This window comes from Megascapheus bottae, chromosome 12 (genome assembly GCF_031878675.1).
Source record: "Megascapheus bottae isolate mThoBot1 chromosome 12, mThoBot2.hap1, whole genome shotgun sequence".
NCBI lineage: Eukaryota > Metazoa > Chordata > Mammalia > Rodentia > Geomyidae > Megascapheus > Megascapheus bottae.
The window spans coordinates 52,093,754-52,119,514 of NC_143520.1; the positions used below are offsets into that span (position 1 = coordinate 52,093,754).

Here is a 25,761-nt window from a genome sequence, read left to right on the forward strand (position 1 = left end):
AGAACTAATTACTTTTTGGAAAAAATGGGACAAAAATATTTTAAGCTGGGGATCAGATCATCATTAGCATAGGTTGCCAAGTCAATCTATATAATGGTGGCTTAGGAAGGATCTGTTCTTGTCAAACATAATTTGTTTTGTGGCAAGAAAGCTTTTGATCTGGACATTAAATCTGCTGCCAGGAACCCTGTCGGAATGAAGTGTGGGAACTGCTGGGCCAGCATGAAGCCAGGGAATGGGGGAGCAAGAAGCTGAAAATGAAGGAAAGGATGTATGTTATGTTATATGATTAAATCACAAGCAGAAACAGATGTGTTTAGTCCCTTGAGAGGAAAAGCTTGTGTTTATCTTTCTCATCCTGTCCTTTTTTTTTCAAATACAGTTTGCAAACTCTTCCATTTACCATTTGTCCCTTGAAATTATGCTTCTTCCTCTTTTCAATATATTTTTGAGATGCTTGCCTGTGTAAGTTGAGATTGTATGTTTCTAGCATGACAATTTTGTTGCCATGGAGAATTTGATGTCTTATGTCAGAGCAGTTTTAGCTTCCTGAGATGGTGAACAGATTTAAAAAAAACTAAGGTTTAAAGCTCTCATCTCTGTTCAGCACAAAATACATACACATTCCTCCCTCTTCTCTTGTCAAAACACCAAGGATCCATAAAAGTCTTTGGAAGTTGGCTTTCAGTTTAGTATCATTTCATTCCATATGAGGAGATAAGGCTTGAGGACAGCAGTGGAATCAGAACCTATCAGCAAAATAGCAAGCTTTGCCTTCTCTACAGTCTTGCATCAGACAGCATACTAAATAGCAGATGAAGGCACTGAGTATCCTACCATGGGCAACACTACAATGTTCACCAAAGACAGCTCTAGGCTGCCCTATGGATTATTATAAAGCAGCCATGATATGAATAGAATGCAATTTGTTTAGTACAACAGTGGAAGGTTCAGAACATTCCCTAGATTCCTTCCTCCTCTCCCTTCACTATGTTTTTCCTTCTTTTATTATTCTTTTTCATTTATCTTATTTGTGAATGTGATACACAGAGAGGCTACAGTTGCATAACTAAGGTAATGAGTACATTGCTTGTCAAACATTGTTACCCCTTCCCTCATTTTTCTCTCTCTTCCCACCACAAAGTTGTAAAGTTCATTTCTAACATAAGCTTGTGGATATTACTGTTGCATTTGTTTATCCTTATGTGGTCATATGTACATAGCTGCTGAGGCTTTGTGAGCCTCTGTTAGGACTATACTAGACATACACTAATTATTACAAATGAGGGAAAACATGGAGCCTATGATTAATATGATTGTTTCCAAGTCCCTTTCCTTTTGAATGGCGTGATGTCATTCTTTCTGATGGAAGCAAGAATTCCATGATATATATATATATATATGTATATATATATATATATATCACATTTCCTTGACCTATTCATCTATTGATGGGTATTGGGTTGGTTGCATATCTTACCTATGGTAAATAATTGTACAATGAAAGTGGTTTTGCTGGTAACTTTAGTATAGCTCTCTTGTGGTCGTTTGAATAACTTCCCAGAAGTGGGATTTACTGGGTCATTGGGGAGCTCTGTGTTCAGTCTTTTATAATTTAAATTTATCATTAAAGTGATGTACAGAGGGGTTACAACTGAAGAACTCACTATGTAAGTTAGTGAGTACATTTCTTGTTGAACATGTTACCCTATCCCACATTTTTTACCCACGGGGTCTCACTCCCAATATCACCCCCCACAAGATGTAAAATTAATTTCCAACATATGCAAATTGTCTTATGAGTATCATTGTTACAGCATTTTGTAACAGTCCTTCTCTAATTCAAATATGTATATATATACAATACACCAGGTACACAAATCAGATACAGGGACAAGAAGGGATAAACCCTATGGGGGTAAAATGAAAGAAAAAGAAGTAAGTTCACATAGTACATTAAAAACAAAAACCACAAAAAAGCATGTTTTCATATCCTGGAGTTCATTTTGCTTAGCATCACCTTATGGTCAGATGTACACAGCTACTGAGCTACCGTGATCCTCTGCTAGGAAAATCCTAGACATATACTAATTATTACAAATGAGAGAAACCCTGGAGTCTATGTTTCCTTGGTTCTGGCTTACTTCACTTATATGGTTTTTCCTAAGTCTTTCCATTTTGTTACAAATGCGGCAATGCAATTTTTTCCGATATCAATATAGAATTCCATTGTGTATATATGCCACATTTTTGATCCATTCATCTACTGAGGGAAAATTGGGTTTGTTCTATATCTTAGCTATGGTAAATAATACTATAATGAACGTAGTTGTGCTGATAGCTTTAGTGTGGCCTTATTTGTGATGGTTTGGGTAAATACCCAAGAGTGGGATTGCTGGAACATAGGAGAGCTCTATGTTTAGACATTTGAGAGACCTCCATACTGCTTTCCTGAATGGTTGAACCATTGAACCAGTTTCCATTCCTACCAACAGTATACTAGAGTTTCCATTTGGCTACATCCCCACAAGCATTTGTTGTTACTAGCTTTTATGATAATGACCATTCTAACTTGGATAAGATGAATCTTTATGTAGTTTTGATTTCCCTTTCTTTCTTTTTTATATATTTTTATTGTAATTAATAGAAGGGTTACATGATATTTGCCAGATAGATGGTGCATTAATTCCCATACATTGATACCCTTTCACATGTCTTGGTCCCCATTTCCCTCCCCCCACCCCCACCCCTCATCTTGTTTTCCCCCGTTCCCTATAGATTTCCCTTTCTTTTATGGCCAGAGATGTTGAGCATTTCTTCAGGTGTCTATTGGTCATTCTTATTTCCTCCTTGGAGCCACCAAACTTCACCTAGATATTTCAATAATACCCTAAGTCTCTTCTCTCATTAGGAAAACTAAATACCAAGAAGTACAGAGTAGAAAGCAGCTATTGACAAGGAACCTTGGGACAATGTCTCAGATAGAGACAGATCACTGTGTTGGCCCCTGTTCAGTTAAACTATTTACAAAACATATCAGTGCTGGGATGTAGTGCATGCACTGCTCACTGATAATGTTATACTTCCGAGACTAAGCATCTCCATTTGACACAATAAAAATGCTACAGAAATCAATGCCCTGCACATTTTTTTCCTGATGGCTGTGTTATTTTGGCTTTTTTTTTCTCCCATGGAGCACTCTATAAATGCTAACACAAAATACTAATTCAATGAACCAAAAGTCCGAGGCCTCTAATATGTGCAAAGGGCGAATGTTTCTTTAACTCTGCAGATATTTGTGTTTAATTTAAAACATTACACTTAAAGATAATGACAGAAAAATGCAGAATTATTAATGACATATTAATCTAGTGATTGGCAGTTCATTACTGTGTTTTGCAATATGTATTCCAATCAAGAGGAAAAAAGATACAGTCCTATGGTACTTAACAAGTAGGGCATATTCTGAAAAGTGTTATTTGCTGATTTTGTCTACGTAAGTATAGCAGGACAACTTACCCAAGCTTAGATGTATGTCATTTATTCCAAAGACATCTTTATGCAATTAAGAGACGCAGTAAATAGATGCATGAGACTTCTACCTGCAAAACATGACATACTCCTAAATTTTGTAATAACTAGTGGTACACTCCAAAGTAATGAAAAGAATATTACTATCACTTATCAATTTTCTGTGCACAGTTATTTATGCTATATGTTTATATAACTGTACATACCTGTGGGTAACATGGTCTGCTCTAACAGTACAAGGACTATAATACCAGTAGACTGGAGGGATTTTATTCAGATCCATTAAAACCTTAATGAAATCAGTAATATATATGTATATATATATATATATATAGTTTATGGTTCCCTGAAATGTATTCATGAGGCTGGTATCTGAATAGTTGAATAATATGTATTTGCAGTACAATAAGTCTTATGTTGACTATCCTGGGATTGTTAGGTAAATATCTACTGATATACCTTTATACCCTATAAAAAATTTCATTTGGAACACAGTGACTTGATTCAAACCTGTAATCCTAGGTAATTAGGAGGCTGAGATCTGAGGATCGCAGTTCAAAGCCAGCCCAGGCACTAAAGACCATGAAGCACTTATCTTCAATTAACCACTAGAAAACTGGAAGTGGTGATGTGGCTCCAGGAGTAGGGTGGTAGCCTTGAGCTGAAGAACTCAGGGACAGCACCCAGGCCCAGAGTCCAAACCCCATAACCGAACAAAAATATTCATTTGGAAAATGAGTTAAAGATTACTGATTCTACTGGGCAGAAGTTTAAAAATTTAGCAAATAATAATCACTAAAGAGATAGATAATTACAGTTAAAATCTTACAGTTCCTTTTCTCCAGGATATTGGTGTCATAGGCTGATTCCTTTCCACCTTTTATGTGGTATGTTCCACTCACTACCTTTTCTTAATTCTTAACATCCATGCAATTATAAGCTATGTCTGGACCTTAGTTTTCTAATCAGTGCACTGTCATATTTGTCTAAAAGTCCAGAATTAATGAAAGAATACTTATCATTTGTTTTACTAAGGACTTGTTCCTAATGCACCTCCTCTACAAAAATATCCAAAGTAATTAGTATTCCAGGGCATCTTTTTTAGCATAATTCTTCATATAAATAATAGAAAATTTAGCTTATGCTATGTGAGAAATATTAAACAATGGAGATTAAAGACATTGGGGGCTGGATAGGCATCCCTACTTCTATTTTGGGGACTGTTGGTTAAGAATATGTTCACTCTGTAGTTCATTAAGTTAAATATTTGTTTTACGAAGTTTTGTTGTTGTAATTTGATGTTTTACAGGGATGGGGTTCAAACCTATGACCTTAGAATGGCAGGCAAGGCATCTACTCATAGCTCCAAACTGACTCATCCTTTCTGAGGTTGTTTTATGCATGTTGTAGGTACACATATTGATATCATTTGTCTAATAAAAATGTAAAATTGAAGTATATTACCATATGTAAAAGAAAGTTTTCTGGATGGTCAGGCCTGCTTAATATGGTGGGTAGGAAATTTCAGCATAACATCCTAGGGATGATAAAAGTATAGGACCTCTCAGACACAGTAGTGTTTGGAGAAACACGGGGAACAGGGCAAGGATCCCAAAACTGCTTTTTTTCTTTTCTTTCTTTCTTTCTTTTTTGCTGGTCATGGGGCTTGAACTCTGGGCTTAGGTATCCAAACTGCTTTTTGAGTAATCTCAGTAATCAAGGAGTAATCTCAGAAGAGCAAAAAAGTGACTACCCTTTAGGAACTTGCCAGAAATGTATGTAACTCAGACTCTCAGCAGTAGGACTGGAATTTTTTTTTTTTTGCTCATGTCCCTAAGTGATTTGCATGTTTAAAGCACTGAAATTCCCCCAAGACATAAGGGTGAAGACAGCCATCTGCCACTGAGCCAGCAGTTTTCTTTCATATAGGTATTATTGTATTTGATTATGAATCTTCTCTTGAAGGCAATCCCCCCAATAAGGAGTATTGTAGAATTATGAAATAATCATAGCTGACTTTTCATCAGATATGAAGAGAGTTATATAGCAGGACTATTACATACTCTTCTTTTTACGTCTATCTCCACTTCTCTCTCCCCACCTTCCCTCTAGCATTTCTAATAACATTACTGAGCTTTTTTTTTAACTATATTGAACATTTTCCAACCAAATTAGAAACTTCTTGAGGGCAGTGTTCACTGATTGTAGAGTTATCTTTTGAGAAAAAGAGCACCACAATGAACCTTTTGGAATAATATGATTATAAATGCATGTTTAATCACTTTATCTATAGCTAGGACGTTATTGATATGCATAAACCATTTTTCTTGCTCCTTAATATGATAGACACTTAGTATATTATAAAAGTAGTAAAACAACTTATGCAATGTACTAAAAATAGGAAGTGTTTCCTGTAACCTGAACACTAGATATAGACTGCACCTTACCTTTCAAAAAATTACTGCAAAAAACCAGCAACTACTAACACATAATAAATGTAATATATTACAATGTTTGAAAAGTATTTTGCTCATGAAAGAAACAGTTATATGTAGCAAGGCTCAAAATACAGACCTACAGTTACAAATAATTTCCAGTTCTGCTTCTGCTTTCCTTTCAGTTACTTAAACAGTATTTTTTCTCAATATACTAGGAACTAGCAAACATTATCTTAAGTATTATTAAATCTTTCATATTGTTTTACTATAAATGCAACTTGATCATCCATTCTAAGCCCACTAAATAAGGTATAAATAAATGCATTAAACACACAAAAAAGTCTACCACTAGGGTCTCTTGACTATAATGCTAGCTAGTTAGGAGACTGAAATCTTTGAGCCTGGGCAGGCAAGTCTGTGAGACATTTTTTTGCTAGTCCTGGAACTTGAACTCAGGGCCTGAACACTGTCCTTGGACTTTCTCAAGGCTAAAGCTCTACCACTTGAGCCTCAGCATCACTTTTAGCTTTTTCTATGTTTGTGGTACCAAGGAATCGTACCCGGGTCTTTGTGCATGCTGGGCAAGTACTCTACCACTAGGAAAAACTCCTAGCCTGTGAGATGCTTATCTTCATTTAATTAGCAAAGTGAAAGAAGTGGAGATGTAGCTCATGTGATACAGTGAAAAAGCTGAAGGAAAGAAGCTAAGCCCAAGTTTAGGCCTCAGTACCTACAGACATATATACACAGAGAAAGATAGAGAGAGAGGGAACTTACACTCACAGCAGGGAGGGGGAGGAGGGGGAAGAGGAGGAGGAGGAAGAGGAGGAGGAGGAGGAGGAGGAGGAGGAGGAGGAGGAGGAGGAGGAGCAGGAGGAGCAGGAGGGGAGAGAGAGAGAGAGAGAGAGAGAGAGAGAGAGAGAGAGAGAGAGAGAGAGAGAGAGAGAGAGAGAGAGAGAGAGAGAGAGAGAGAGAGAGAGAATCCAATGAAAACCTCTTATGGCTTTCATATGGTAGAGTTAATGATTTGCCAAGTGAAAATTAAGCTGTCTACTTGAGAGGAATTCTAGAACAACACTGCCCAGCAGGACCTTTTTACAAGACAAAAATTGTTCAGTTATAGTATTCAATGAGGCAACCAGCAGCCACATATATCTATGGGTATTTCATTTAAGTGAAATAGTTTAAGACTATTTAATATCCACTAGCATAGGAAACTATTAGTAAAGTTTTAGATACTAGAGTCTCACATCTAATTTTTCTAAAAATGTCAGGACTTTTATGGAAATTGTTCCTGGGGTTCAAATATGAGATATCCTCTCATTGGACTGAACTGGAAACCTTTGGACCCCACTTCTATTCTTATCTGTCTTAACTTTGTGCAACTTCTGACTATGAAATGGACAAGTAAATATTCTCTACTGATCCATAAGGTCTTGATGAATCCTCTTTCTAAAAGAGAAGATACTTAATGGAGAACATTATAGCAAACTTCCCTTAGTCAAGAGTGCGCTTGAAATAACAGCATGACATTCTCATTATAGAAATGACAGGAACCCAGTGAATGATCCCATCCATACACTGCCAGTAAAGGTGTTGGTGCCAATATGTCTCAGATTCCACTCTTCATTAAAAGCCAGAACTAAGCTGAGGGCTTTTTGAAAGCTAAACTGGAATGAAGCTCCTCAGTGAAGTGCTGTGTGAGGGAGTCTCTCTAGAGGCAGAGTGTAAAGGAAGTAGGATGAAGCCAAAGTGGAGAAAGTTGGCAAGCATGTGGCCTCTGCTGATATTTGTCATTTTTTGGTTGCTCAGGGGGAGGTTATGACCACAGAATGTACCATAAATTTGTTTATACCATGAGACAACAGCCACTATCATTTGAAACATATCTATCTGAGGAAGGTTGAGACAGATATAACTAAAAAGACTTCTTTATGGCCAACAACGAATTTCTGAATGTGTGTGTGCTTGTGTTTGTGAACTTGAGCATGCACATGCCAGTCCTGAGTCAGGGCCTGGGAACTATCCCTGGGAATTTTTGCTCACGATTAATACTCTACAGCTTTGAACAACAGCTCTACTTCTGATGTGTTGTTGGCTAATTGAAGAAAAGTCCATGGGCTTTCTTGCTTGGGCTGGCTTTGAACCACAATCCTTAGATCTCAGCCTCATAGGGCATAATCCACTCATACCTCATTGAGAAGATTTTGAGCTGACAGTTCATAGCTAGGGGATGAGCCTATCTGCTAGGAAGGAGGGAGAACCAAGAATGTCCCCAGAATTGCCACTTGCCACACAAATGTCTAGACTCCTCTTTCTAGCAGCTATGGTTGATTACCTGACAGAGCTGGTGTTTGGAAATTCCATCCCTCTCCTGCTTGAGTGAAATGTCCCTTGAGGATCGAGTCACTCCCACCCAGTCTTGGGGCCACCTGAGATTCCCTGGAATGCTTTCTCTCACCTCTGTGCCTGACTTCTTTTGACTTTTAAACAGGCCTCCTGAGAAGGCTTGCCAAATGAATTACTTACATGCAAGTGTTTGTCGCATAACAGACTACCAGGTAACCTAAACTAAGTTGTACCCAGCAGAGCTTCCCACTTATTGCTCTCAAGGCAGACCTAAGCTATAATAACTGGGTTCGATTGGGATCCTGGTTGTTTCCTTCCTTATTGGAATCACATCTTTAGGAAACCTTTTGTTTTCTCTAGCAAATTGGTCTAAAACATGGTCATCCCCAGGTTTTTCTACAGGATTTTGGTCTGTTTTGAATCCCAGAATGTGTCATTTTCCTATTGAAGACTCCCTCATACTTATTATGCAAAAGAAATTGTGGAAGGCTGGCCAGTACCCAGACATATCCAGCCTGGTCTGCATCATGTGCCGAGTAACAGAAGTGTCCCATATCCCACTTCATAGCTTCCCAAATGTAGAGCTCCTTGTCAAGGGGAATGACAGCACCATAAGGAAAGGAGGAGCAGAAAATCCCTTTAGGACCTGCAAGCATGTGTATGAATGGGGTTAGCCTCATAGTTGGTTTATTTATGACAAATCATCTTTTCCACTTGTCTTACTACTAAGTAGCAGTAAACTAGATACCATAACTAGAGAGGTGAATTTATTTGTTTTTGTTGGCCCTAAGGACTGGATGTTATCTCTGAGCTCATTCGCTCAAGGCTAGTGCTCTACCAGTTGGAGTCACAGCACCCTCCCCCCCCTTTTCTTTTGGCCAGCCCTGTGCTTGAGATCAAGGCCTGAGCATTGTCCTTGGACTTTCTCAAGGCTAGAACTCTACCACGTGAGCCTCAGCACCACTTCAAGCTTTTTTCTATGTATGTGGTACCAACGAATCCAACCCGAGTCTTCGTGCAAACTAGGAAAGCACTCTACCACTAGGCCAAATTCCTGGCCCCTCACAGCACCACTTTTGATACAAAAAATTTTGAAGCTTGGAAACCAGAAGACTCAGTATTTGAAAATTAATGATGAAGCTTCTCATTCTAGCCATCATGGCAGCCATTTGTGAGTGTGTGTTATTGTTTATAGGATCTTGTATTCAGTGGCATAGGATCATATGTCCTTAAAACTTGCACATTCTCGAAATTTTTTTGAGTGAGTAGGTGTGAAATTTTAAGGTATTTGCACACTATGTGTAAAAGACATTTATTGTGAAAAATGCTATGTGTTGTTTATTACTATTTTAGCTCAATTTGGTAGGGACATAAATGGATGTTTTTGTTCTTTAAATGACAGTTGTTAAGTATCTCTTGGCAGAGATCGGTGTGTAATCCATTTTATCCCCATTTTCAAGGTGTGACATCAGTCAGTTCTCATTTTCCTTTTGGAGTGAAGAATGGAAATGGGTATAGAACCTGCAGAATTTCTAGGTTTTGTTCCTGCTGTTTTCTCTTTTGCTTGCAACATGTGACAGCATGTGAAGTTTGGAATTCATGGTTGGTAATTACTATCTTGATCTAGAAGAATATAGAAGACAAGGTGACCGGATGTCTAATTGCATAGGCTTCTTTGTACTTAAAATTAGTTTTGGGATAATTCTCCATAAGTGTCTTTATCTAAAGCCTATAATATGTTAATTCTTTTTAACATTTTAGGTAATAATTAAACATGGCACCATATAGCCTGGGTTGTTTATCTGGCCCTATGAGACTGTTCTGTTTTTCTAAGAAAGAGAAAATAATGTTGTTGATTTTCATGAGTAAATAGAAATTATGTCTCTAGTGGGAATTGTTATTAGGGGAAAAGTGAGCAAAACAGTGAGTTGTAGGTGCTTGTGAGAACTTTCCCATACCAAAATAAAGGGCTTCTATTATGTGTCCAGGTTGTGAGCTTTTAAGCAAACCCTTCTTCGTATAGTTGTATGATCTGGGAAAAACTGCTCAAATATTCTGCCTGTGTGATTGAAAACTTTTGCAAATGACTTACCCAATCTGGCCTCAGGAGCAATCCTGGGTCTTGAATAAGCTCCTGTGACAGTCAAATAAAGTCATTTTAGAAATTAACTAACACACATCCTCCATATTATTCCCAGATCCAAAATCACAGGATTTGGGAATGATTTAGAGGGTATATGGTACCTCCTGGATACTGTAAAGATCTAAAGTAAGATGAGTGTTCCTTCAAACTTAATTTTTTTTCCTTCAAATTCAAATTTCAACCAAATGATTTTAAACTCAAACTGCAAGGTTCACAAAAGTGCTTGCAAATACTAGTTATTGATACTTCAGTCACAATTACAGATGATACTTAGTTCATATATATATATATATATATGTGTGTTTGTTAGATATTCATTTTAAAGGAAATTCAGAAACAGGAAGCAATTGGTTGTCTTTAGAGATACTACAAATAGTAGCTTCGGGCTACTCTCATCATTTGTGAAAACACATTTATTGTTTGGTTGTAGGAACAAAATGTTGCCATAGAAACCATGGAAACCCTGGGTGTCTAGCCTATTAGCTTTAATTCAGGGAGCATCTTCAACAGCAGGAGAAGCGTCCTTGGCAATTATCACTCAGAGAGTGGCTCTCCATTCTAAGAGCTTTAGCTGAGACTCTTGGGTTTAGTACATTTTTAACTTGATGTGTTAATGAATGCTAAGAGTGACTATTCCATTTTGGTTAATTTCAGGAGGATTAATAAACTAAGGTTTTTATTCTGGGCAGAGGGGAGATGCGATTTCCTTTAGATAGATTTTACAAAATGTTTTTAGTGCTAAACCTCTTATATTTTTAAAATTTGTTTAGTTTGACTAGTGATAGTGTTTTCAAAAAGAGTTCTTATTTCATTGTTTTCTTTTACTCATCATTAGTATAAATTGTCATTATATTCGGATTGCAATTATGTATAACATACAAACCCTCTGCCTATTTTTAATTATGTTCTAAAATCTAAGTGCCAGTGATTGTATATAAAGATTCCCTTCTTGAGTACTTATTTCTTAAACACGTCATTTGAAATATGATGTAAAATCAATTTTAATAAAAAGAACAACACTAACACACATACACAAAAAAGATTCTAAATCGTATTTAGGAAATCTGCTTGTCGAGTGTTGGAAATAAGAGGAATGCCCAGGCCTGAAGATGATCCAGCAAACACAAAAAGTTCTACTTTGTACTTCTAGCACACAAATTCCTATTCTTTTACCACACTTACTGTTTATGGCCTTTAAAAAATAAATCAAACATAAACATTAATCTTTTTCATGTATGTATAAGGTCATTCAGGGAGAAATTTTTATAGGCAAAAACCTTGCAACTAAAGAATGATTCATACTTTAATCAGAAGTCATCTGGTAATTTCTTTAATAATTATTATTATGCATTTAAAAAACTGTCAAACAAATTTGCTTTTCTACTCAGTCACTACTCTCTCACAATACAGAAGCTTCTGAAATAATAGTAGGAGGAACAAGAGAGGAATGACGAAAAAATGGAAAAAAGATTTTGTATCTCCTAGAAATGTAAATTCTCTCCATCTCTATGAGATTTAAGAATTTAGGGGAAGGTAAAGCCAGTCAAGAATTGCAGATATATTTCAGATATATCTACAGGTGGATAGAGTAGATAATAAATAGATTCTTGTACAGCTGATATCTCACAAGCCTACTCAAATGCCTTTTCCTGAGGACTTTTCTCCTTTATTGATTTTCTGCAGGTTTAGGATTCATTTTATTTTCTGTTCCAGAATAATTATGAATAGCAGGATATCCCTGATATGTGTCTGCATCCCCGTTGCTAGTGTTCTAAACATACTAGAACTTGCTAGATATCCTTCTTCAACTGCATAATTACAATAACAACTCAATTTTATAGGACATGTAGTTATTAAAGAAATTTTACTGCATTAGAAATGAATGTATGTAGACAATGAGGTAGTTCTTATTTATTGTGTATATTAATGTATACACATGAACCTTCATATGAGTACCTTGGTCTTAACTCCATATTATAATGAAGAGATCCAGGATCTATTTTATGGTTCTGCCATTATTTAATACCTTGTCAACTGCCTCTATTAACGGAACAGATGAATAAAAGAAAATTAGCTATATGGGCTAAAAGTGCCATGCTCTTATTCTCAGTTGCATTATTGTTCTATAATAACTTGATCACATGACTGGAACTAAAATAACAACTATACAAACCTGAACATTTAAACTATGAATTTATTATTATGGAAGAAATAGAAGAGAGTATTAGAATACTAGTAGTATTAGTGACTACGTGCATGTATTAAAATCTTATATCATGAGGGACTGTACAGATAAAGAGAGCTTAGAAAAGCACTGATCTTGAGGAAAGAGATATAAAGCTGCAGATTTGACTCAAGCAGTAGAGAGACTTACTGGAATGAATAAATCCCTGAGTTTAAAGTCACACACACATGCATGTGTACACACATACACACACACAGAGGATCTAAATAGTCTCTTCATAAACTGATAGAAAGAAAAGTGGTAGCACTCTGCCACTTGAACCACAGCGCCACTTCCAGCATTTTCTGTATATGTGGCACCAAGTAACAGAACCCAGGGCTTCATGCATGCTAGTCAAGCACTCTAACAATTAGGCCACACTCCTGACCATAAGTTACATTTTTAATTAACTCTCGAATCATACACCTTGGGCAAAATGGTCAACAAAATGGGTTTGTTTATGCTATCTCTCCCTATTTCATAAAGCAACTGTAATAGCTGCCTCTCTCCAGATTTGTGGACTCTGTAGTCAGTAGAAGTAAATATTGATTAAGCTTTTTCTTTTGTGAAATGGAAACAGAAAACACAAGCTACAAATCTTTCTATTAAATGCGAGCTATTATTGATCTCCAATGTTCAAGTGTGATAAATTACAAAATCTGGCTCTTTTCTTCAGTTAGAATGCTACCCTACATTAAAGACACTAAACCTCATGTGCATCCCATAAAGTATGTATGGTGCTCTCTACTCTGGCTGATCACTGCTCAGTCCCTTCCTGCTCCCTTGCCCCTCCATTTTTCCTGGGAATAGATCTATCTTTGCTTCAAGTTTCAGCTCTTCTGTCACTATCTATAGTTGCCTTTTTGATCCCTTTCGAAGCAGTCTTTCTCTGAACTCTTATCTCTGCATCTACCCCTTATAAATCTTATTTCCTATCAACATTGCGTGTTTTTGTTTGTCAATCTCTCCTTCATTCTCTCTCTCATTTCTTAGGATACATAGTCCTGGTGCTCTATGTATGCAGGTTGAATGAAAGAATCCTGCCCCTCAGAGGCTTACCTGGTGTGCACTCAGGCCTCTCCTCACATAGATTTGTCATAGTAGATATTTACAGATAGATAGTGAACAGAGAAAAAAATAAATAAAGATAAAGAATAAATTAAAGAAGTAAAAGAACAAAAGGAGGAGTAACAGAGAGAACAGACAGGTAGTTGATCTGTATCTAAAATTAAAGACTTGATTTTGAGAAAACATATGAAACAGACTAAAACTCCCTAGGAAACCACATGCTGAAGTTAACAACAGTTGAAAGAAAAATATGATGGATAGTCACGTAGAGTTAAGTTCAAGGCAGGAATGAGTGGAGCATATTTTGGGAAGCAAGAACACCTGTATCAAACACTATTTCCATTGATCTTTGGCAGATGATGAAAGTTGTGGCTATGTGAGATTTTACTACAACTTTCCTAACTCTCTCTCTCTCTGTCTCTCTCTCTCTCTGTCTCTCTCTCTCTCTGTCTCTCTGTCTCTCTGTCTCTCTCTGTCTCTGTCTCTCTGTCTCTCTCTCTCTGTCTCTCTGTCTCTCTCTCTCTGTCTCTCTCTCTCTGTCTCTCTCTCTCTGTCTCTCTCTCTCTCTCTCTCTCTCTCTCTCTCTCTCTCTCTCTCTCTCTCTCTCTCTCTCTCTCTCTCTCTCTCTCTCTCTCTCTCGCTCTCTCTCGCTCTCTCTCTCTCTTTCTCATTTCACTCCAGGAACTGGTGGTTGGTCCCCTGCAGATTCCAATACTCAACAGTGGCTCCAGATGGACTTGGGAAACAGAGTAGAGATAACTGGAGTGGCCACGCAGGGAAGATATGGAAGCTCTGACTGGGTGACAAGTTATAGCCTGATGTTCAGCGACACAGGGCGCAACTGGAAACAGTACAAGCAAGAAGACAGCATATGGGTAGGACATCTTTCTCTCTTCCCAAGAAAAAAAAAATGGTGGTGCTAATGGGGATGAGTGGATTTCTGTCATTTTCCCATATCCAGATTGTTGGTAGTTTACGAATCATTGAGAGCTCATCCAGAAATAGAGCACACATAAGCCCTATCTCCAGTATGGCTTTGCTTTCTAGGGAAATCAGGAGTCTGCTGTCAAGAGCTTAGTGGGTTCCCACCATTGCTAGAAACCTGAGGAAATGGCTGATTGCACTTCTCTTTAAAACAAGAGCAAACATATAATCTGTCCTGTTGTTCATACACTCATTTAACTCTACTAAGTTTGTATCTATTATTTGCTGACCATATGCCAGCCATTTTGCCTATTGAATTTTTTTACAGTTGGCTGGAGTAGTCCAATTTTGTTATTTTGGTGACTCTATAGATTGGTATCACTTCAAAGGCATGATGCTGATCAGCCTTGTGTCCAAGATTTGAAAACCATGTGAAAATGCGAAAAATGCAAATTCAATTATCAAGTTTAGGATTATTCTATCATTGTAACTAATGTTTGCCTTGTAGCAATAAAGAGTTTCTTTTTTTAACCAGGTGTAAAACAGATGTTCTTTCCTAATTCTGTTCCTGTACTTTGACCTCGATGTATGAAAAGTTTATCAGCAGATAACAAATTGAAAAAAAAATAACAGTTACCTGAACTGTTGTCAAATACTCCTGATTTGAGTGAAATAAAGTGTTAAGCTGTTACTTTTAGAAGGAAAATTATCATATTTTATGTAATGGTACTTAAAATATAAAGATTGAGATATTGGGAATGAGTTCTTTTTTATTATTTTTATTTTATTTTTTTGTCGGGGTAACATTTGTTTACAGTTATATTCATCAGGTAGTGGGTGCATTACTTCTCACACGTTGATATCCCTTCTCATGTTTTTGTCCCCATTTCCCTCTCCCACTCTCTCCCAGTCATTTTGTTTTCCCCCTTCCCTTCCCTATTTCAAATAAACAAATAAATGTATACACAACATACCAGGAAACAAAGTCAGATACAGTAACCACATGAGATTATGAGAATGAGTTCTTCTCAACATCCTCATAGCTGTTACCCCCTTTAAATCAATGACGATTGTTTGCATTCGCAATTTCTGTGTGAGCCCTGTTTTGTTGAAAAAATACTCTTAGAATTGTGATACCGAATAAAATGATTACTGAAAACTAAATAACATATTTTAATAGTTAATTGTCTACTTTTACTCTTTATTTTGTTGTTTTAAGGTTTTGTGTGTGTGTGTGTGTGTGTATGTGTGTGTTCAACTCAGGGTCAGTGTATTGTCCATCAGCTTTCTATTTCTTTTGTGTGTGTGTGTGTGTGTGTGTGTGTGTGTGTGTGTGTGTGTGTGTGTAGTTGTTGTTATTTTAAAGGTGATGTAGAGAAGGTTTTCATAAATTAGGTAAAGAGGACGTTTATTTTTGAACAGTGTCACCACTTCCTTTAGTTACTCCCTGTTTTCCCCTCCAATCCCCCCCATGTTCAGTTTCAACTTAATATCATTGCTGCATTTGTTCATCCCCACACAAAAAAACTTACATAGAAAACAAAATGCAGAGAAAACTAAAACAGCAACAAACACGAAACAACAAAATAACAAAGTAACACTATTGTTTCCATTTCTTGAAGTTCATTTTGATACATATCATTTTATATGATCATATGCCCATAGTTATTGAAGCTTTGTGATTCTCTCTTAAGAATAACCTCCTTTGGAAATGTCTATAGTCCTGTATAATTTATCATGTACAAGTGTATTTTTTTTGTCTTTTACTATCCAGTGTGTTTAGTCATAGATTTATAGGTACTTTCAAATTACAACAAATGAAGTGAACAAACTACCTTTCTTTGGGTCCAGCTTACTTCACTTAATATAATTTTCCAAGTCCTTCCATATTTTTACCTTATCAGTGGCATAATATTATTCTTTCTGACAGAAGCACAGAAGTCCATTGAGCATATATACCATCTTTTTTTGATCCATTTGTCTACTCAGGGACATCTGAGTTGATTCTGTATCTTGGTTATGATAAATAATGCTGTAATGATTATGATTGTACTGGTAGCTTTAGTGTGACCTTGTTTGTGATCTATTGGATAAATGACCATGAGTAGAATTTTCTGGATCATAGGGAAATTCTATGCTTAATCATTAAAAAAATATTGTATTTTTTGTCAGGGTGATATAATAGGAGTTACAGTTACAGGTAGTGAGTACGTTAATTCTTGAACATTGATACCCCTTCTCATGTTTTTTTCCCATTTTCCCTACCCCCACCCCATCCCACTCATCTTGTTTTCCCCTTGCCTTCATTATGTCAAGTAAATAAATAAATAAATGTATATATAATATACCCGGTAACAAAGTCAGATACAGTAACAACATGTGGTAAATCATATGGGGAAAAAAGAGAGAAAAAATAAATTCACATAGCAAACTCAGAACAACAATCACAAGATAAAACTCTTGCTTCCATATCTTAGATTTCATTTTACTTAGTCCCATCCTATATGGCTATATGCACTTAGCTTTTGAGCTATTGTGGTTGTCTTCTAGGACACTCCTAGATGTGCACTAATTCTTACAAATGAGAGAAATCATAGAGCCTATTTTCCTTTGGGTCTGGCTTACTTTACCTAATATGATTTTCATTTCCTTATGAATGGGGTGGTGTCATCTTTTCTGATGGCAGCATAGAATCCCATTGTGTACAATAACACATCTTTTTAATCCTTTCATCTACTGAGGGGCATCTTGGGTGGTTCCATATCTTAGCTATGGTAAATAATGATGCAGTGAATGTTGTGATGCTAATAGCTTTAATATGGCCTTATTTCTGGACATTTTGATAAATGCATATGAGTGCAATTGTTGGGTCATAGGGAAGCTCTATGTTTAGTCTTTTGAGGAATCTTTTGCAGAATATCCATACTGATTTCCAGAGAAGTTGAGCACATTTACATTTACACTAATACTGTAGTAGCTTTCCTTCTTTTCAAATCTCCAACAGCATCTGTTATTGTTAATTTTCTTGATATTGGCCATTCTACTAGAGTGAGGTAGAATCTCAATGTAGTTTGATTCTCATTTCTTGTGTGGACAGAGATGCTGAACATCTCTGCATGTGTCTACTGGTTATTTTACTGCTTCTGAGAAGTCTCTCTTTAAGTCTTTAGCCCATTTATTGATTCACCTGTTGTTTTTTTTAAAGGCTTATACAAGAGACTTTAACAGTTTTGAGCTCTAAGTATATTTTAGATGTGGGTCCCTTTTCTGGTGCATGCCAGTAAAATTTTTCTCCCATTTTATGAACATTTTACTTCTCTTACTAGCTATGTCTCCTGTCATGCAGAAACGCTTCAGTTTCATGCAATTACATTTATCCAGACTTTCTTTGATTTATTGTGATTCAGGATCTTGTAAAAAAAAAGATCTTTTAAATTTTTATTTTATTGTCAAGGTGATGTATAGAGGGGTTACACTTACATTCATAAGTTAATGAATATATTACATCATGAACATTGTGCGCACTTTCCATGTTTTTCTTCTACTTTCCCTCCCTCACCTACTCCCAAGTTGTAAAGTTAATTTCCAACATATTGTCTTGTGACTATCATTGTTGCATTGGTTCGCCCTGTGTCCTTTGTCTCATCATCTTTTTTATCCCCTTCCCCTTCCCTAATTGAAATAAACAAATAAACATATGGGATCTTCGATTATGACGTTTTATCCTGTGCCCATGAGCCTTAGTGTTTCTCCTTTTCCTTCCTGTGATATTTTCATAGTATCTGAGAGATTTTGTTCCTTTAGAATTGATTCTGATGTAGGATGATATATAAGAATTTAACTCCAGTTTGAGCTCCTTCTTGTCTTCTGACATAAGAAAATATTCTGGCTAATTGGGACAAAGGACTTTTCTGCCTGGTCTGACTTTAAATTCTGAACTTCAAATCTCAGCTTCCTGCATAACTAGGATTACGTGTGTGAGTCACCAATGCCTTCCTTGTATTAGAATTTTAAGAGTCTTCTAGGGCACGACATTTCTTCCTTGAGTATGAGGACTATTTTTATTTCTCAATGCTGAAGTCCCTGAAGATTTTTGTTTGGTTTTGCTTTTAGATTCAAGTGAGAAATAGTCACACCTTCCACTTTGAGGAACAATTTTAAGATTTTTATGTTGACTGTGGAGGGACAGATAGATGTGAGGTTATTTATTTTCTCTGGCATTTTCAATCAAAACTGGTTGTTTCTATGGATGGAGTTGCAGTTTTGAGTTATTTTGTCTCAATTTAAAAAAAAATAAGTTTCATTTTCTTCAGAAACAAATGACCTGCTTTCTGCCTACCCTCTGGATCAGGATATATTTAAGGGGATGACATTGTTTCTGGGCTTGAGAACAACTGGCAGAAGGTCCCTTTTACTTCAAAGCCTCTGTTTGTTTACATCTGTTTCTAAATCATTCCAAGTTTCTTCAAGACAGGAGTCTTTTAGTGATATGTCCAGGCATCCTTTGATACTAATTTTACTTGATGCATGGGCCTAAATTGTATTTGGTGATTGAAAGCACTATAGTAATTAACAGAGATCTTAGAACCTGGCTAGAGGAAGAGACCTGTGCTCAAGCCTCACTTTATACTCTAAGTAGCCATGGCATTTCAGGACAGGCAAGTAAAAATATGTTGTGCAGAAAGAACAGAAAAGATAATGATCTCTGTGAAAAGAGGCACTAATTTCTAGCAATAGCTTCCCTAGGATATTCTTGGTGCCGTGCCTGCAGGGGTGTTAGTGGACTGGCAGCTTTAGGACTGGCTCATCAGTTATATATGCCAGGAGAAGAAATGATTCAAGAATGGATGATCATAATTTTATTTTAAAGAGTAAAATACAGTGGTATGCATTAAGACTTCCATTAGGGCTAAATGAGAAAGTGGGGTCTACTTAATAATAGTATTGAGGAAGTGAGCAACTGTTGAATTCACATTACTGACAATATCTGTAAGCAAATATCATAGGTGTGTGTGTGTGTGTGTGTGTGTGTGTGAGAGAGAGAGAGAGAGAGAGAGAGAGAGAGAGAGAGAGAGAGAGAGAGAGAGTAAAACAGAGATACTGTAAACTTAGACAATTTAATACTGCTATTTATAGGGAAATTTTCTGCTGTTGCCCATAATGGGAAGAGCCCTCACAGTGCTTCCAGTGGGGTAGTGTTGCATTTCATGAGCAGGCAATGCCTGCCCATATTGCCTCTGGAGCTTCTTTGAGTGCTTATCTCAGGAACTCAGTGAATGAAGCCAGGACCACGTTGTGAGCTCTTCTATTCCTGTGTGCCCATGTGACCATCTAATATATTTTAGTAGCATAGGTTGCATTCCATTTGTCTGCCTCTGTTAAACTGGGTGCTTATAAATGTAACACTTTATTGTTCTGGTGCCCCAACTTTCTGACTTGTTATTAATTCCTAATCAGATCCCTTCTGCAACCTCTATCTCATTGAATCATGGAAAGCTACTAGAACTAAAAGGGGATAGAAATTGTCAAAAGAAAGATTACTCTTTTACACCTATTTTAGGCTTGCTAGGTCTAGATGCTATTCAGGGGTCTGGCTTCCTTAGCTAATTTACTTTTTCAATACCCACAAGAGAGCCTCAAAGGCAGGAAATCATCACTCATTCTAGTTGCGAATGAGGCTGAGATCTGAGGATCACAATCTGAATACAGCCTGGGCAAGAACACCCTTGAGATTCTTATCTTTTTTAAATACTTCTATTGTAATTAATAAAAGGGTTACATGATATTTGCCAGATAGGAGGTGCATTAATTCACATACATTGATACCCTTTCACATGTCTTGGTGCCCATTTCCCTCCCCCCCACCCCCCATCTTGTTTTCCCCCTTTCCCTATCCAATTTCAAATAACCAAATAAAAATATATCCAATATATCAGATAACAAAGTGAGATACTGTAACAATATGATATAACCAAGGGACAGCAAAAGAGATGAGAGATAACATAGTACATTAAGGACAACAATCATTCATTATATGGCATTTGTTTCAATATCCTGGAGGTCCTTTCAATTAGCTTCATACTATATGGCCTTATGTATCAAGGTTTTGCTCTATTGCAAATCTCTGCTAGGAGAGCCCAAGGTTTCTACTGATTATGACAAATGAGGGAAACCATTGAGCCTAAGTTCCTTTGAGTCTGGCTTACTTCACTTAATATGATTTTTTTCTAAGTCTTTCCGTTTCCTAACAAATGGGTCAATGTCATTTTTTTCTAACAGCAGCATAGAATTCCATTGTGTACAAATACCACATCTTGTTGATCCACTCATCAACAGAGGGATATCTAGGTTGGTTCCATATCTTTGCTATGGTGAATAATGCTGCAATGAACATTGTTATGCTAGTGGATATAGTATGCCCTAGTTTCTGGATGGTTGGGTAAATGCCAAGTAGTGGAATTGCTGGGTCATAGGGGAGCTCTATGTTTAGCCTTTTGAGGCACTGCCATACTGCTTTCCACAGTGGTTGAACAAGTTTGCACTCCCACCAACAGAGTAGTAGTCATCCCTCCTGGCCACATCCCCTCCAGCATCTGTTGTTATTAGTTTTCCTGATTCTGGCCATTCTAACTGGAGTGAGGTGGAATCTTAGCGTTGTTTTGATTTGCATTTCTTTTATGACCAGAGATGTTGAGCATTTCTTCATGTGTCTATAGGCCATTTTTGTTTCTTCTTCAGAGAAGACTCTCTTTAAGTCTTTAGCCCATTTTTAAATGGGATGGTTGTTACTTTGGAGATTAGTTTTGGAGTGATTCAATTTTTTTTTTTGCAAGTCCTAGGCTTGAGCTCAGGGCCTGAGCACTGTCCTTGGACTTTCTCAAGACTAGAGCTCTACCACTTGAGCCTCAGCACCACTTCCGGCTTTTTTTTCTATATGTGGTACCGAGGAATCAAACCCGGGTCTTCATGCATGCTAGGCAAACACTTTAATCACTAGGCCAAACTCCCAGCCCTGATTCAATTTTTTGAGCTGTTGATATATTTTAGATATGAGGCCTTTTTCTGCTGTATGGTTGATGAAGATCTTCTCCCACTCTGTAGGCTTCTTAATTAATTTACTAGCTATGTCCTTTGCCATACAAAAGCTGTGCAGTTTAATATAATCCCACTTATCCAGCCTTTCTCTGATTTTTTGTGATTCTTGGTCCTTATTAAGAAAGTTTCGACCTGTGCCAAGGAGGCCTAGTGTATCTCCTATTCCTTCTTGTAAAGTTTTCAGTGTGTCAGCTTTTACCTCCAGGTCTTTGATCCATTTGGAGTTAATTCTAGTGCAGGGTGACAAAGAAGGATCCAACTTTAGTTTTCTGCAGGTGCTTAACCAATTCTGCGCCACTTGTTGAAGAGGCTGTCTTCGTTCCATTCTATCTTTTTGGCTCCCTTGTCAAAGATTAGGTGGCCATAGGTCTGTTTTTTAATATCTGGGTCCTCAGTTCTACTCCATTGGTCTTCAGGCCTGTTCTTGTGCCAGTACCAAGCTGTTTTGATAATTATACCTCTGTAATAGAGTCTAAAGTTTGGTATTGAAATTCCTCCTGCGCTGTTCTTTCTGGTAAGAAGTTTTTTGGCTATACGGGGTCTTTTATTATTCCATATGAAATTTTGGATTGCTTCTTCTATTTCTTTAAAGATGGGTATTGCATTGAATTTGTCGATAGCCCTTGGCAAGATTGTCATTTCGGAACCCAGATGCGGAGCACAGGTGGTGGTGGAGATCCAAGGGGAGTGAAAGACTCCCCAACACCGTGGAGCTGCCCACAGCCAAATGCAGAGGCGTGAGTAGCACAGTGGTTCCCCAAACCCATCAGGAAAGCAGAGCTGGCGCCAAGCAATAGAACTTAACTCAGATCCCTCCACCCCGCCTGAGAAAGACTGGCAGGAGCAGTGGGGCAAAAATTTAGAATCCTGTCCCTTCCCTCAACAGCCCCCTCCCCCAGGCCATTGACTGGAGACTGACTGGTGGGCAGCGCTAAGACCAAGCACCCCACCAAGGGAGGCGGAGTTGTCCCAGCCCCCACCAGCCCAACAGGCTCCTCTCCCAGGCCTCTGACTTGAGACTGACAGGTGGGGGGATGCTAGGACCCAGCACCCCACCAGGGGAGGCGGAGTTGTCCCAGCTCCCACCTGCCCAACAGGTTCCTCTCCCAGGCCACTGGGTCTGGAAAGTGGGGGGCGATGAGACCCTGCCTTACAACAGCGGGTCGGGTGTGTGGGAAAATAGGAGCCAACATCTGTCCCCCTCAAATCTTGAGATGCTTATCTTGATTAAGCACCCCAAAGCAAGAAATGGAGCAGTGGCTCAAGTCTTACAGCACCAGCTTTAAGAGGAAAGAAAAACTATAGGAGGGCATCCAGGTGTTGAGTTCAAGCCCCAATGTCAATACAAAGGAGCAGGAGGTGGAGGAAGAAGAGAAGGAGGAGGAAAAGGAAGAGGAGGAAGAAAAGGAGTGTGAGGAATGTGAGGAGGAGAAGAAGGAGGAGGGTGAGGAGTGTGAGGAGTGTGAGGAGAAGGAGGAGGAAGACGAAAGAAAAGACTTCATACACAAGTTGCTGGTCCAGAAACTGATGGCAATATAATGTTTCTAGAGAAATTTGATAGTAATACTGCTGTGTCTCCTTTGATAAATTTGTTTTTTTAACAAAATTGTGAATTTTCCTTTTCTTTTTTCTACCTGAAAAGTTAATATTTTGTGACTTACTGTATAAGAATATATAAACCCTCCTGTTTAAGCACACATTGCTAAATATAAAAGTGAGAAAATAGCAATAACTATATTGTATACATGGTCCCTACTCTCCAGGACTATAGAAAATTATACCAGGCTTTCATTCAAGGAGATTTGTTTATGGCTAATTTTATACTTTTATTCTTTTAAAATATTTTATTTTTATTATCAAGGTGATGTACAAAGGACTCAAGAAGAGTCTACAAATACCTCATAAAATACGTTAAATGTACTTCATAGCTAATATTCATTGGTACTTGCTACAGGTTATACTGATGAATAAAATACATTCATTTTTTTTAAATTCTGTGTTTTTGTTATCAGTTTCAAGTTAGTAGTAAGTTTGTGGATTCATCAGTGTTAAGTTGCAGAGTAAAACAAAAGAAATAGACAAAAAAGGTTGTCATTTGTTATTTTTTGTTTTTTTGCCAGTTGAGTGGGACTTGAACTCAAGGCCTGGACACTGTCCTTGGATAGTTTTTGCTCAAGGTTAGCATTCTGCAACTTGAACCACAGCTCCACTTCTGGCATTTTCTGTGAATGCAGTACCAAGGAATTGAGCCCAGAGCTTTGTGCATGCTAGGCAAGCACTCTACCACTAGGTCATACTTCCTGCCCACAAAAAAAAATAGTTTTGATTCCATTTAGTGCTTCAGAAATATGCAGAAATATCCTTGTCTATCAAAGACTTAATTAAGGATGGTTCATTAAGGACATAGAGAATCTTATGAGCATATACATAACTTGAGTTTTAGCAAAGATTTAATTTTTAGAAGTATGCTAGGCCCCCATTGCTCATGTCTATAAATGCTAGCTACTGAGAAGGTTGAGATTGGAGAGAACTGCAGTTTAAAGTCAGTTTAAGCAGATAAATCAGTGAGACTGTTTTCTCCAATGAACCAACAGAAATCTGGAAGTGGAACTACAGCTCAAGAAAGGCTAAGGGAGATCTTGGGGGCCTCAGTTCAATCACCAGTACACACACACACACATACACACACACACACACACACACACACACACACAAACAAACACACACGGAGAAAACAGTAGTAATTTTTATAATGCTCATTAAATAAATTGAATTTTTAGACAAAGCACATTTTTAGATGTGACATTAAATTCCCAGTAGTCAAAAGAATTATTTCATTTTACAAAGTTCAGTGTAGTAAAAAGAATTAAAAAATACCTTTAGGATGTGTAAGAGCAAAACTTCATGCCCTAAAAATCCAATTCGGAAAGTTTCTTATCTCGCACTGAATGGAATGCTCATAAATGAGGCCACCAAGCAGTTGCTTACTGATGCATCATGATTTATGAACAACACAGAACTCCTTGCTCCACTAAATAATCAGGTGTGAAGGTGTCTCAGGGACAAAGTTAGCAATATTTTTTAGAATTGTAGCAGATCTGAAATTCTTCCTGTTTTTAGTGTGTAGACATTTGGGGCAATATAAATATTAAAATTCTCACTGAACAGTAACATGAACCAACATTTGCTGAAATATATAAACTTCAAAGCAACAAAGCATCTTTTTAATTATATTCACAGCAAGCAGGTCCTGTTTCCTTTCTCCTTTAAAAGCTATGACACAACAAATAATTCCTGGTACTTGGTGTTTGTGAATAACTGCCGGGGCCAGCCAGCAGCAAACCAGGGTTCGCGGATTGGGATTCCTGAAATAGGGGCAAGGACTAGGAAAAAATAGAAGAGAGACAAACAGATGGAGTTCGGGAGGACTACAGCCCAAGTCAGCAGTCCAAGAAGACTGTGAGCTCCAGACTGCCGCCTAAGAGACTCCCTCGTTTATTTTAAGTTCCGACCTTAAATACTCTTCTTAAAACTAGGGAGTTGCCAGAGGCTACATTCATACAAAATAGTAAACAAATCACATATAGGATAAATGAGAAAGGATTAACATTGCTTAAAGTCATCATGATAAGAACTGATTGACATTGCTTAAAGTCATCATAATAAGAACTGATTGACATTGCTTAAAGTCATCATGATAAGAACTGATTGACATTGCTTAAAGTCATCATGATAAGAGTTACTTCCTTGTGTATACAGTTGTGTAGGTCCAAGGTCAGGTCCAAGGTCATTGACCCCACAGTCAGTCCCCAACAAATAACCTTTCTTTTTTTCATATATTTTTATTGTAATTAATAGAAGGGTTACATGATATTTGCCAGACAGATGGTGCATTAATTCCCATACATTGATATCCTTTCACATGTCTTGGTCCCCATCCCCCCCACCTCTCATCTTGTTTTCCCCGATTCCCCATCCAATTTCAAATA

General features: G+C 37.5%; 1 protein-coding gene across 1 annotated transcript in view; it reads left to right on the plus strand.

Moving 5' to 3' along the window:
* Positions 1 to 25,761, plus strand: part of Cntnap5 (contactin associated protein family member 5) — an 852,241-nt gene that overhangs the window by 207,180 nt on the left and 619,300 nt on the right. Inside the window, exon 3 of the mRNA XM_090342979.1 lies at positions 14,435 to 14,628. Within this exon, the coding sequence (XP_090199105.1) occupies positions 14,435 to 14,628 (194 nt within the window). The remainder of the gene's footprint in view (positions 1 to 14,434; positions 14,629 to 25,761) is intronic.